At 32.3% G+C, this 13,936-nt stretch overlaps 5 protein-coding genes across 5 annotated transcripts; 2 read left to right on the forward strand and 3 right to left on the reverse strand.

Moving 5' to 3' along the window:
- Positions 1–39: 39 nt before the first annotated feature.
- DFA_00520 (uncharacterized protein) lies at positions 40–4,827 on the reverse strand (the record flags this gene model as incomplete). Its single annotated transcript, XM_004358452.1, has 6 exons — positions 40–1,965; positions 2,035–2,692; positions 2,766–3,066; positions 3,141–3,614; positions 3,704–4,008; positions 4,715–4,827. The coding sequence occupies 6 exons, from the start codon at positions 4,825–4,827 to the stop codon at positions 40–42; spliced, it is 3,777 nt and encodes a 1,258-aa protein (XP_004358509.1).
- A 211-nt stretch (positions 4,828–5,038) lies between these two features.
- mfeB (putative peroxisomal multifunctional enzyme 2) lies at positions 5,039–6,034 on the forward strand (the record flags this gene model as incomplete). Its single annotated transcript, XM_004358453.1, has 2 exons — positions 5,039–5,103; positions 5,188–6,034. The coding sequence occupies 2 exons, from the start codon at positions 5,039–5,041 to the stop codon at positions 6,032–6,034; spliced, it is 912 nt and encodes a 303-aa protein (XP_004358510.1).
- Positions 6,035–6,188: 154 nt separating this feature from the next.
- Positions 6,189–7,540, reverse strand: DFA_00522 (uncharacterized protein; the record flags this gene model as incomplete). The annotated part of the gene is made up of 5 exons (XM_004358454.1): positions 6,189–6,218; positions 6,301–6,612; positions 6,678–6,851; positions 6,933–7,161; positions 7,245–7,540. 5 exons carry the CDS (start codon positions 7,538–7,540, stop codon positions 6,189–6,191), a joined length of 1,041 nt encoding a protein of 346 aa, XP_004358511.1.
- A 216-nt stretch (positions 7,541–7,756) lies between these two features.
- On the forward strand, positions 7,757–9,519 carry abkA (ABC1 family protein kinase; the record flags this gene model as incomplete). Its single annotated transcript, XM_004358455.1, has 4 exons — positions 7,757–8,045; positions 8,090–8,967; positions 9,043–9,079; positions 9,167–9,519. 4 exons carry the CDS (start codon positions 7,757–7,759, stop codon positions 9,517–9,519), a joined length of 1,557 nt encoding a protein of 518 aa, XP_004358512.1.
- Positions 9,520–9,585: 66 nt separating this feature from the next.
- On the reverse strand, positions 9,586–13,476 carry DFA_00524 (uncharacterized protein; the record flags this gene model as incomplete). The annotated part of the gene is made up of 11 exons (XM_004358456.1): positions 9,586–10,478; positions 10,558–10,941; positions 11,022–11,257; positions 11,306–11,386; positions 11,486–11,633; positions 11,704–11,966; positions 12,046–12,240; positions 12,378–12,791; positions 12,880–13,053; positions 13,196–13,307; positions 13,470–13,476. The coding sequence occupies 11 exons, from the start codon at positions 13,474–13,476 to the stop codon at positions 9,586–9,588; spliced, it is 2,907 nt and encodes a 968-aa protein (XP_004358513.1).
- Positions 13,477–13,936: the final 460 nt, after the last annotated feature.

Below are 13,936 nucleotides of genomic sequence, written 5' to 3' on the forward strand. Positions count from 1 at the left end.
ATTAAAAAGATAAAGATATTATCTTTATTTATTTCTTTTTTATTTTCTTTTAATTTTAGCTTTATCTTTGTTTGGTTTATACATATCTTTAGAGGAAAGATAATTTTCAGAGTTTTGTTGACCAGAATGATTACCACGTACTTGAGCTTTGATCTTTTTAAGGATGGTTCCATTTTTGATGGATTTGAGTGTTTCCCATACCTTGGTTGGATAGAGTACAGACAATACTACAAATACGAAAAAGGAAAGACCTGCAATTGGAACTGAATGATCGGCTGTTGAATCAATATGAGATGACGAATGACTAGAGGAGGAGGACTGCTGCTTTTGTGGCATTTGTACATTGACAGTGACATGACGAACCGACTTTTCACCTTGACCACCAACAGGAATTTCTTTAGAGATAACTCCAATCTTGGTGTGCTCGATACGTAATAGATAGTTGTTGGTGAGTGGAATCGAACCAAAATCGAAAAAGGTTGCAAATCCAAGATCCAATTGACGGTAGAGTGAATGGTCTTTTTGTAAATACAAGTTGGCACGTAGATTGGCTAATTGTGAACGTTCGACACCAACCACATCACCAGACAAAAAGAATGATGCTAAAGAGGGATGAGCAACAATGATAAAGTCTGTGTTTTCAACATCGTCCTTGGCAACAGTGACAGTGTGACTTGATGGGATGGCTGTACCTTGATGTTCTGCATCAGATGATGCTATACGGACAGTGTATGAACGACCTGGCATTAAACCACGTAGACGGTAGCTGCCAGAGGGATCGGTAGTAGTCTCTTCGACGATGATCAAACTGTCGCCTTCAAGGGCTTGAACAGCCACCTTTTGCTGTGGATCGCCATTCAACGATTTAACAGATCCAAACACACTAAATGCGACACGTGTGGCTACCAACTCGATAGTCTTTTGCTTTCCTTGTTCAATATCAATCGTCAATGAAGATGGGCTGATAGTGTACTCTTTGAGCAAAGATTTGGCAAAGTATTGGCCTGGGAACAAACCAAAGAATCCAATCGAACCATTGACTGGTGATCTCAAATTGGAACGGTATCCTTCGCCACTGACCGACAACAATACACCTTGAATAGGTTGTTTGGTGACAGAATCGATGATATTAACAACCAAACTACCCAATTGAATAGCATTAAAGTTGTTGGAATCACTTTCCTTTTTGAAATGGAAACCTGGTTTCGATGCCTTGAGAGTGTATTCGGCGTCATCCTTTAATGGACCAACTACATATTCACCCTTTTCATTGGTTTGTACAGTTACTTCGGCAACCTCGTCATTACCCTTGTAAGTGGTGATATCGACGTTGGCTGTTTGAGGATTGACCTTGCCACGAATAAACAAACCTGGTCTAGCTACAATCGTTTCAATCTCTGGAAGACAATTGTTTGAATCGATCAAGACTAGTCTTGATTGTGGATAAAACAATAGTTTAGAGGTTGTAGATGACTTGGAGTCAACTGGTTCAAACTCGATTTGGTCACCAAAACTAGACATAAAAGTAAACTTGTACAATGATGACAAAGAGTCATAAACAGCCTTGACAGTAGTTAAAAGTGTACGAGAAGTATGTTCACCACCAGCAGACTTGTAAACATTAACATCAATACTTGATGGTAATAAGTCCTTTTCAACCTTTTCAACTTTAATAGTTCCATCCAATTGCATCTTTTCAATCTTTAATACCATCTTTTGAATTGGTGGTTTATCACCTCTAGCATGAACGGTAAAAGAATTCTTTTCAAATTGGAAACATGATTTAACATTGAATTGATGTTTACCAGCTTGTAAACAAATTTCATTGTCTCCTTTTTTCAATGCAACCGTCTGTTGTTTTTGATCTTCAAATTGATGAGTCAATGATACTTGTTCATGTGGTGAATTAATTTCAAATCTATATCCATTTTGATTAAATTCAATATCATTCTTTTCTTCTGTATCCTAAAAATTAAAAAATAAAATAAAATTAATAATTAATATCTATTCCTTCTTTGTTTGTTCTTTACATACAATTAATTCAATTAATTTTTCATTATTAGACCAACACCATTGAGAATTTTGAGCAATAATTTTATAGGTACCTGGTAATAGGTCACGGAAAGTAAAGGTAATGTCATTACCACCATTCTTTGAGAGTGATAGGACTGCATTTGTCTTTTCACCAGTTCTAGAGGTTGGTTGAAGAGTTACAATCAATGACTGTGGTAATTCTTGTAATGGGGTGATTGGTTTGATACGACCAGATACGGTGGCACGAGTCTGTGAAAATACCAACTCTAATTGTGGTTTGTTGGTGATGGTAGTGGTAATTGATTGCGATACAAAGTGTAATCCCTTTGATTTCTCTTGTGCCGATAAACCAATGGAAACAGTGTAGGTACCAGGTGCAACTTGGAAACAAAACTTTCCATTTGCTTCGGTCAATTTCTTTTCACTCTTTTCATTGGATTTACCTTGTTGCAATGTAATCTCTCTTGGATTGACCTTTACACCTGTTGGTGGTGTTGGCACTGATACTTGTCCACAAACATCATATGTCTTTACAATGATATCTGGTAATACCGGTTTAGTTGGTGTCATCTTTTGATCCAATTGTTCAAATGTTAAATGATCCTTTTCAACTTGAATCTTATATGTTCCAGTTTTAATTTGTTCCAATGTATAATATCTAAAAAGTAAATAATAGTAAATAAATAAATAAATAAATAAATAAATAATATAATATTTCTTTTTATATTTACCCATTATCATCAGTATTGGTCAATTTTTTACCATTTACTAATATGTTTGCATTTGAAATTCCTTCTTTTAAATGATTGACAACTCTACCAGAGACAGAGAAACCTTTGATTTCAAATACTTGATCGGTTCTAGTATCTCCACCTCTGACTGAAAATTCATAACCAGATGGTTCAATATCATATTTGGTGTCTGCACCTTGATACTGTGCCACCAATTTATACTTTCCACATGGTACATTTGAGAATACAAATCTACCATCATTTCCACTTTTAACTGAACATATTGATTTATATCCTGCCTCTAAAAGATACAAATAATATTAATATTAATATTAATATTCTTTGTTTTTTTTTTGTTATTTAAAGTTTACATACCAGAAGGTTTAAAAGTTGATTTACAACCAACAATAGAATCTAATGAAGATGAAAGTAGGTGAAAGTTTACATCTTTCATTGGATCATTGTCAAAAGTGATTGAACCAGTGACATCGAAACCTCTAATAACAATATCAGGAGTTACTTTGTAATTGTCCCATGCAAAATCGACAGAGATACTGTTCTTTGAAAATGTCCAACGATCGTGTTGAGCTACTACAATGTAGTCTTTGGCAGGAACAATATCTTCAAACACGTATTGTCCACTGACTCGAGTGGTTGTCTCGGCAACAACCCCCAAACTAGATGATTTAAGCGATACTTTGACACCCTCCAACGAAACCAATCGATGTAAAGATTCTTCACAATCTTGACTTGAAACCATTCCACTTAATTGAAATCCAGTTAATTCAAAGTTAATATCCTCTTTAAAGTCATCAACATTTTGTGCATTAATTTCTATTTCATTCTTTGCTTTAAAAGTAAAAAGAAAGAAAGTAAAGGTTAGTTATGTTATTGTAATCACTCTCTTTGTTGTTTGTTGTTGTTGTTATTGTACATACCAAATGTCCAACCTTGAGGACCTTGGATTTGAAGAATATAAACACCACGTTCATAGATGGGTAGAAAGTAGTATCCGTTTGGAGCACATTCAGTCTCTTCTCTAACACGCATATCAGCCTTTGAAAGTAACCTAATCTTGATGTCGTCATAGGTGATCTTTGATTTGGGTAGATTCTTTGATACCTTTACAAACCCACCACAACTTATGAGATGATCATCATCTGCTGTCTTTTCACCAACTACTACAAATGTAGGTAATGATACTAACAACAACAAACAACTTACGATCAATAATCGTATGATACTATTATTATTAATATTTCTTTTCATCATACTACTATTACTAAAACTTAAGTTGTTTTTGTACTACTGATAAGCGTGAAAAATGAATGTGATGAGAACTTCACAAAAAAAAAAAATCCATCAAAAAATAAAAAATTAATAAATAGTTTATTTAAGCCTCTTGTAGCTATGAGTTGGTTGGGTTTGAAGTGTACATCAACATATCATAATCATTTGTACATTTTAGATATCAATAATAAATCAGCATCGAGTTGTTGTTTTTCCTTGCGAAAGGATCTAAATTCATCTATAAGTTGGGAAGTTTGTTTCTCTTGGATAGCCAGTTTCTTTTCAAATTCCAATTCAATTTGTTTGATAGCTTGGTTTGTTGTTTCCTTGTTGGTGATGATTGTGTGAGTGGCTGTTTTGAGTTCTATGCTAAGGGTTGATACTTGGTCCTTTAATATGTTTACTTCTTTAGATAACTTTTCGTTTGAGGTTGATATATATTTGGATGTCTGTTTCAAGGTGTTTTATCTCGTGAGAGTTGACGATTGTCTGCAGTCTGTCAATATCTTCTTGGTGTCGACGTTGCATGAGACGGCGTTCTGATCGTTCTTGTTCTATGACACGGTTCTTGTCACGCGATAAAGTTTTATTCTTTTCCAAATCAAGTTCTTGTCTAAGGCTAATGTTCTCGGCAAAAAGTGTTGTCCTTTTCTTCCAACTCTTCTTTTAACTTTTTGATAATGGTTGTATCTTCATCTTCCTCTTCTTCAAATCCATCACCAATGATCCATGTTTCACTTCTTGTTGGTTTATATTTTGCATACTGATACATTAATTAATTAATTACTTCTTTGATCATAACAAGTAAATTATATTTATTACTTCAACTCCCAAAAAAAAAGAAAATTTCTCATTAGTAGTTCTGTCTATTACACAAAAAATCAGATTTATTATTATTATTATAATTTATAATAAAATATAAAACTTTAATCTTATCTTGTTCATAACTTCAATAACTTCAACAAACAGCAAACAACACAAAAATGACAGTTGATGCACAAAAAGTAAAGAAACATGTATTCAGAGATGTAGAATACAACTTGACAGAGTATGTAATATTCTATAAGTTTATAAGATAGATTGATAAACATGTGAATGATACTAATGTAATGTATGTCAATTTTGTTTATAGAAAGGATGTAGCATTATATGCAATTAGTATTGGAGCAGACAAGAGTAACTTGAAGTTTGTGTATGAACAAAATGAACAGTTTTGTGCTATTCCTTCGATGGGTGTCGTATTTCCCTACGATATATTGTTACAGACATTGGATGGTTTTGAAGGATTAGAGTTTGATCCTATGATGTTATTGCACGGTGAACAGTACATGGAGATCTTGTCACCTATCCCAACCCGTGCTAAATTGGTTACACGTGCCAAAGTTAACAATCTACTTGACAAGGGTAGCGGTGCATTACTAGTGGTCGACGCAATCACCAGTGACAAGGAAACTGGTAAAGATATCGTATTCAATCAATTCTCATTATTTATTCGTGGTATGGGTGGTTTCGATCAGAATAGATCATCGACTGCAAAGACTGCTACTACTACTACTGTCGACTTATCAACTCCACCAAAAAAAGAATGTGATGCAAAGTTTAATTACAAGACATCAACAGATCAAGCAATACTTTATAGATTGGCAGGAGGTGATTTAAATCCATTGCATGTTGATCCAGAAATGTCTAAATTGGGTGGATTCGATGTACCCATTCTTCACGGTCTCTGTACATTTGGTATTGCCTGTCGTAGTATACTTGCTCAATATTGTGACAATGATCCAAGCCGTTTCAAGAGTATGCGTGTTCGTTTCTCCAAACATGTATTCCCAGGTGAAACCATTCAAACTCAAATGTGGACCATACCACAAGCACCCAACAAGGTCATATTCAATTCACTTGTTCTTGAAAGACCTGGTGCCTATCCATTAACTGGTGGTATTGCCGAAATTATTCCATCATCAAAATCTAAATTATAATCTCTCTCTATTCTATCTCTGCTCTATTCCACCCATTCAATTGTAAATTAATTAAATAATGTATGTTTATCGATAAATATTCAATTCTTTTGTTGTAACGCAAATCAAATGTTACTTGTTACTTGTTTCTTATTTATTCCTTTTCTTTCTTTGCTTAATTATCATTGATATGAATATCTACCTCCTATATATTTATACAAACAATGAATGGATGATGGTTAATAACTTTTATATATTTATATAAGTATATTTTTGACATAACATACTTTGATAAAGTTATTAATGATTTTAGATGGAAGGAATACAGCATTGGAATTAATACCATGAAGGAACCTTCTTTGAGTTTCATCTTGTTTATCGATATCGTTGACATTTAATTTAACCAAACCTTCAATCATACCAACCACCTCATTGTCAAAGTTGATAACTGGACCACCACAAACACCCATTGGTGCAGGTGACTTGGTGCTTACAAAGTGTCTATTAGCATCACCAGTATTATAAATGAAATCCATTGTAACTGGTTCCATAATATCATCCTTTTCATTAACTAATTGGTATCCAAATAATTTACCTGTCTAAAAAATGATAGAATATAAATATCATTGTTGGATTAATATTAATTATCATGATCAATACATACATGACCTTTTCTAGGTTCTTCATAAACTTCTAACTCCAAAACAGATGGAGTGAATGGAAGATTAGATCTCTTGAAATCATCCAAGTTTGCTTCTATACAAACAAGATCTTCAGTTGGATGTAAATGGAATGGTTTATCAATTGGTACAATATGTGTTACTTTACCAGTGCTTGCCTAAATCAATTATATTCATATTAATATTGATCAATACAATCTTGTTGTTGTTGTTGTTGTTTCTTGTTCTTGTCAACATACATCACGATATTCCAATTGAGCTTTAATATTTTGTTCACCTAGTGCAAATATCCATTGATGAGTTTCATCTTTATAGAGATGTGGAAAGTTGAATGGATGAGTAATATGACCACAACTAATAATGTAAACCGATCGGTTTGGTTCAACAAAGAATTGTTTTGGTGTCTTTACAATAAATGCTGTTCCTCTATTTAAATTGGCCCATTCATGAACACCAAACTCTGGGAATCTTCATATTGATTGATATAGATATATATTAGTTTCTATTATCTTCATTATCTTCTTCATATCTTGTTTCTTTTTGAAACATACTTGAAATAAGTACTCAATGTCAATGTTTTAGGTGAGTCAATAGATGTTGCTTCCTTTTTCTTTGAAGAGTATGATCTTGATGTTGGTGTATATTTAGTATTGTTATTATTAAAGTATTTAGTAGTAGTAGTGCTGGTATTATTGGTGAATAGTGTAGTGTTATTATTTGAAGAAGATGTTGTTGTAGTACTACTGCTGTATCTATTGATGTTATAACTTGTAGATATACTACACAAAGTAGTAGTAGTAGCAGTAACCAATCTATTTATATTTAATTTACTAACTGATTTAAGCATTCTCTATGTACATAAATATATCTATATCTATATAATAATCAATCAAAAATGAACAATGATTAAGTGACTCGTTTTTCATCACCAACAAAGATCTGATCATCACTCTGTCTCTGATTTTAATTAAATAATTTTAAGTGTCTCCGGAGTTAGTTATAATATCATTGTCATTATTCTTATTACATTGTGTATATATACAGATAAATAAGATAGGAAGGTATGACATCTAGGTTGCGTGATCTAGTAGCAGTACTAGGTGGAGGAAAGAGAGTTGTACAAGGCATGTTGACAATATCATCTTCAACACCTTATATCCCTAGAAGTTACCCACCACCTACTTCTACCAATACAACCAATACAAATAGTAATAATAATAATAATAGTAAAGTACAAGAAGATGAATCAACATTCTTGACAGCTACAAACCCTAAAATCAAGTATATCGAATTGTCAAGAGAAAAGACAAGCGTACCTCATACAAGACCTGCTAGATTTTGGGAATTCACGAGTATGTATTCATTATTCAGATATATGTATTATGAATATTAATAGTTGATTTGAATATAGAATTGGCAATTGGAATGGGAGCAGGATTAGTATCAGAAGTTACAAAAAGAAAGATGGGTGGTGGAACGGATGGAAACAACAATAACAAACAATCACATCCATTATTTAATGAATCTAATGCAAGTAGATTATCAGAGACATTTTCAAGAATGAGAGGAACTGCATTGAAAATAGGTCAAGTACTTAGTATACAAGATGAATCAGTTCTACCTGCCAATTTTGTAAAGATGTTGGAAGATGTTAGAAAGAATGCTAATCCAATGCCACTTGACCAACTTTACACAACGTTGGAGAAAGAGTTGGGTGTGGATTGGAGATCATTATTTCAAACATTTGAAGAACAACCAATTGCAGCTGCATCAATTGGACAAGTACATCGAGCAGTTACAACAGACGGTAGAGAAGTAGCTGTAAAGGTGCAATACCCAGGTGTAGCGGATAGTATCACAAGTGATATTAAAACACTATTGTCCATGTTGAAAATGGTTGCACCGGAAACTGGCTACATCGAGTATTCACTTGAATCGGCTAGACAAGAGTTACTCAAAGAGACAGATTACCATCACGAAGCTGATAATCAGAGACGAATGAAACACCAATTGGAAACAAGTAATAACCCACATTTAAGACATTTCTACGTACCAGATATTATTGATCATCTAAGTACCAAACGTATCCTCACCACTGAATTTATCAATGGTGTATCAATCGACCAAATCGATACTGTAAACTATAACCAAAAGACTAGAGATTGGGTATCACGTAATCTCCTATCCCTCTGTCTCGCCGAATTATTTCAATTCCAATTCATGCAAACTGATCCAAATTGGAGTAACTTTATTTTAGATTTTGAAAAGAAAAGAGTAAATATATCATTCATTTATTTATTTATTAATATTAATATTAAATTATCTATTTCTTGTTTGTTTACATTTTAGATTAACTTACTTGATTTTGGAGCATGTAGATCATATGGTAATCCATTTATTTATAATTATTTCAAGTGTATTCAGGGTGGAGTGGAAATGGATAAGAAAAAGATACTGGATTATTCATTTAAAGTTGGGTATTTTACGGGTGATGAGAATGAAGCGATGCGAGATGCACAGGCCAAGGCAGTGATGATTCTGTCTGAACCATTTGCCTCTAAAGAACCATACCCATTCATGCCCAAACGTATATCGAATAGAATCACAGAGCTCATTCCAGTGATGCTAAAGAATCGTTTGAAACCACCTCCCGAGGAAACCTATTCACTTCACCGTAAACTATCTGGTTGTTTCTTGGTTTGTTCCAAATTACAAGCTGATGTTGAATGTAATACCATCTTTAAATATTATGAAAATCTATTTGAATTAAATCATAAGGACAAAGAACAAGAACAAGTAGAAGTAGAAGAAGGAAAGAAGATATAAAAAAAATATATAATAATAATATACAAGAGTTTTAATTTATTTATTTATTTCTATCTATTGATTAAATTACAAAGATCCATTTTGTTTTGCAGCACCAAGTTTAATATTTACATTTTGAAGGAATTGATGAGAGTTGATTGTTTTTTTGATTACTACAAATACTGCAACTAAAAGTGCTGCGCCTGCAACTGCACCGACTACAGAGCCTACAATGACACCCCATTTCTCTTTTGATTGGGTGTTGCATTGTTGTGACTGATCGATTAATAATGGTGTAAAGTCTGGATCAAGAACACATTGTCTACATTGAGGTAACCCAATACCAATCATAATAATCGATAGGTCTTGACCATCATCACTCGAGGAGTCGGAGACTACAGAAGTTTGATTAATTACTTTGGTTCTTGAAAAGGTTGGTCTACCATCAGACAATGCAAAGTCAATGAACCGACCACTAAATTGTACATTGTCTTTGACAACTCGGAGATACTGTAGTGTCGATCCATACTGATCATAGGTAAATTCATTTCCATTATCACCACACCCATCACCCAATTGACTGTTATCAATGACCGATCTGAATACAACTTGTAGAGTCGATAAAACATAGGTGTAATTCCAATTGCTTACACTCACTGCAATCTTGATTGAATTGGGATTAATTTGGAGTATTTGTGTACCAAATGGAACTTCTCTTGCTTGACTTGAAAATGAAATGTTGGCAACCACTTCTACACCTTGGAAATTGTCAGTCTGCTGTAATGTATAGACTGCAAGCGTCAAATCATCACTCTTTGATAGATTAAAAGTCCAATTACTAGTAAGCAACTCTTTTAATACATTTCCATCGATATTTAATTCTTGAATTGATGCCAATTCAAAAGCAAATGTAATCCCATCAATATCAAATGAACTCTTTGGTGATGTTGAATTTGCATTAAAAATGGTACCATTTGTAACTAAAATAAAATAAAATATAAACAAACAAACAACTGTTAATATATGAATTATTCAAATATATATTGTAGTATTTCTTACATCTAGTTTTACAATCATCATTTTGATTATAAGTTGGTTCACATTCACATAGACCATTTATATTACATTGACCGTGACCGTGACAATTCAAAGTTTGTGCTTGACATTGACTCTGTGACCGAGGTGGTGGAGAGAAATAAAGCATTGACACACCAATATATTCTACATAATCTGCAGTGACTGAAATATTTGCTACACCACTGGTTGGTTCACTTGCCATCAAACAATTGATTCTTCTTTCTTCAAAAGTGATTACATAACATGGTATTGAATCATTGATTTTGGCTGTTGGTGGTTGGAACACACTTTTACCAAATTCACCATATATCGTAACATTCTTTCTATTATTTGGGTTATATGCTACCGATGTTATTAATGGTACACCTAATAAAATTAAAAATTAATTAATCAACTTTAAAGTTTCTTTTTTTTCTATCTATTTTTTTTTTTAAACTATTACATACTATTATTATTATAAATTGAAATTGAATTGGAAGAGTATTGATTTGAAAGGGTAAAATTGAGTGCACCTTCTTGTAAAAAGGAAGAAGTTTGACAAACTATATATTTACTGGTTTGGATGGTAACTGGACATGGAATGGTAGAGTTTAACATGATTGTATGTGGCAAGTAGTCGTTGAATATTGACATGGATGAATTGATCCTTACAGCATTCTGACCGATTTTAGTTACAAATGAACTAGAAATAATAATCCCTGCTTCCATTACCATGACTGTTTGATTATACTCTGGATAAAATGGTGAAAACATCAAATTGATAGGTTGAGGAGGTCCATAAAATTTTAATTGTGGTGATATAAATTGTAAACTATAAATTAAAAAAAATAATCATAGTTGATATAATTAATTCTTCATCCCCTTCAATGAATCATATCTATCTATCTATCTACTATTTAGTTTAACTTACTTTAATTGTATTGTTGGAATGAATGTATCTAGACTATATCTTATAGAAGCATTTAATTTTTCATAAAACATTCCAAACCCAAGAGATCTCCCAATTATTCTTCCACCTCCATTTCGAGTAATGATCACTGGAGTATCTACTTTTGGTTCTAATTAAAAGAAATAGTTAACTATTGTTCATTCTATCTATCTATTATTCTGTCTATGAGCTATACTTACTACAATATGTTAAATTTGTTGTTGGGGGTATAAGATCAGTTGTAAGAGGTGATTTAATTGTATCCTTTATATAACACCAATAACACATTGGAACATCTGATTGAGTAAACAATGTATTATTGATGATAAGTTGTCGTTTGTAACACATGCTTTCTGGTAAAGGTCCTCCTAATAATGGATTGTTGGAAACATCAAGATTTAATTTTACTGCTTGATCGAATAATGACCAATCTAAACTTGTCAAACCATTTTTTGTTAATACTCTAAAATAATTGTATCATTATATTTAGTTAGAATGATGTTTGATAATCAAAGATCTTTAATGAAATGTTACAAACATACAAACTCTCAACATAATCGGGAACAGTCAAATTCCAAATACCAAAGAGACTATTGACAAGACGAAGATATTTCAATGATGGCGGGAACTCGAATAATGGATAAGTACCACCAGTCACATTCTCCATATTTAATCCAAACAAGTTTGTATAATATCTTGAAATGGGAGGTTCAATAGTTGATTTTCCTGAAATAGCCCTAAAAATAACAAATAAAAAATAAAATAATTAACCTAATTGTAATGTATAGTGTTATATATATATATATATATATATATATATATATATATATATATATATATAAATGGACATATATATTTTTAGTTTGGTACTTACAAATTAAAAGGTATACTTTGATTTTGAATTATTAAATTATAACCTCCATTTGCTGAATTGGTACATGTTACTTGACCGAATCCAGTCATGTAGACAGTGATGATAGAATTGGTTGAGGATTTGAGAGTGACACTTCCCAATGAGGCAAACTTTTCTGTCGTGATGTTTAAATTGTTTGGTAGATTCAGAGCACTAATGGTGATCGTTGTCAAAGAGTACGATAGTAAGGGTCCAGTCCAAAATGTCAAGCCAGAGACAGAGTCTGGTACTTGAATAGTGATATACGTAATCCTAGCGAGTTTAAACAATGGTGAGTAATCAGTCAGTGGACAATCCAAGATATCAACAAGTACAAAATTATTTAATCGTGCCCATATACTTGGAATTGTTGTAAAACTTGGATCATTCTTGATTCTATCAATAAAATTAAAAAAAATAATAAATAATTTTGATTGATTAGTAATCGTATGATCTTATTATTATTAATAGTGAAAGAACTTACAGAATTGATGTAGTAAAGCCAACTCCTAAATTTAGAATTGTAAAAAGATTGATTGATCGGTCGTTAACTTGTCCACTTGAATAAATCTCTATTGATCTTATCAAGAATAGATCTAATGATTGAATTGATGAATTAACAGGTCCAACATCTTGATATTGATCTATTTTCAATGATCTAAAAAAAAAAGACAATAATAGTGGAGGGTATTAATATCTTTAGAAGATTTTGCACACTGCAAAGATAGATATTGATCAAAAAAATAAAAAAAATAGAGTGAATGTAGTCAACATCTAACATTCATCATCACCATACATACATTGAATTAACATAATCCCCAATGCATTGTATTTGTGTACTGTTACATATGTCTTGTTCAGTTTGTCCTATTGTAGACCCATACTGTCTAAGTATAAAAATAACAGAGTCAACTAATAATAATTATAATAATAATAATAATAATAAATATAAATAGTTATTAATAATGGTTGTTTAAATATATACTATGATATAACACATACTTTCTGATTGTAAGAGTGACTGTGATGGCTGACACCAAGTAAAAATCAGTGACAGTAATAGCAATACAATACTATTCATATTTTTATCTATCTATTTTTTTTTTTCCTCAATAAATGAGATAGATTATCACCAAGGTGAAGTTGATGATGATGTGGCCTTCTTGTTTAAGCATAAAACTGATTGGGTGGTTTAGTTTGGCCTCATTCCTATTAGGATATTTTTAAACTTGCGAAAAAATCAATTGCTTCCAAAGATTTTTTTTACATGAATCAATCTTGATGTCATGAAGATTCTCTGACGAATTCGCCCCAATACTATTTACCCTTTTGTCTTTTCGGACGTAAATGGGTACAATTGTACGACAAAAAAATAATTAAATTAAAATATTATTGTACAGTACACCAATACTCTAAATAGGAGTAAACCAATTGTCCACGTCAACACAACAATGATTATCTTTAAGATCTTGATTTTAGATCTGGATGGGATTTCGTTCCATGGAATTGAAAAAATCAATTATTGCCAGCTTTGAAATTTC

This window comes from Cavenderia fasciculata (genome assembly GCF_000203815.1).
Source record: "Cavenderia fasciculata unplaced genomic scaffold Scf_Dfasci-F-a-25c12.r2-5, whole genome shotgun sequence".
NCBI lineage: Eukaryota > Evosea > Eumycetozoa > Acytosteliales > Cavenderiaceae > Cavenderia > Cavenderia fasciculata.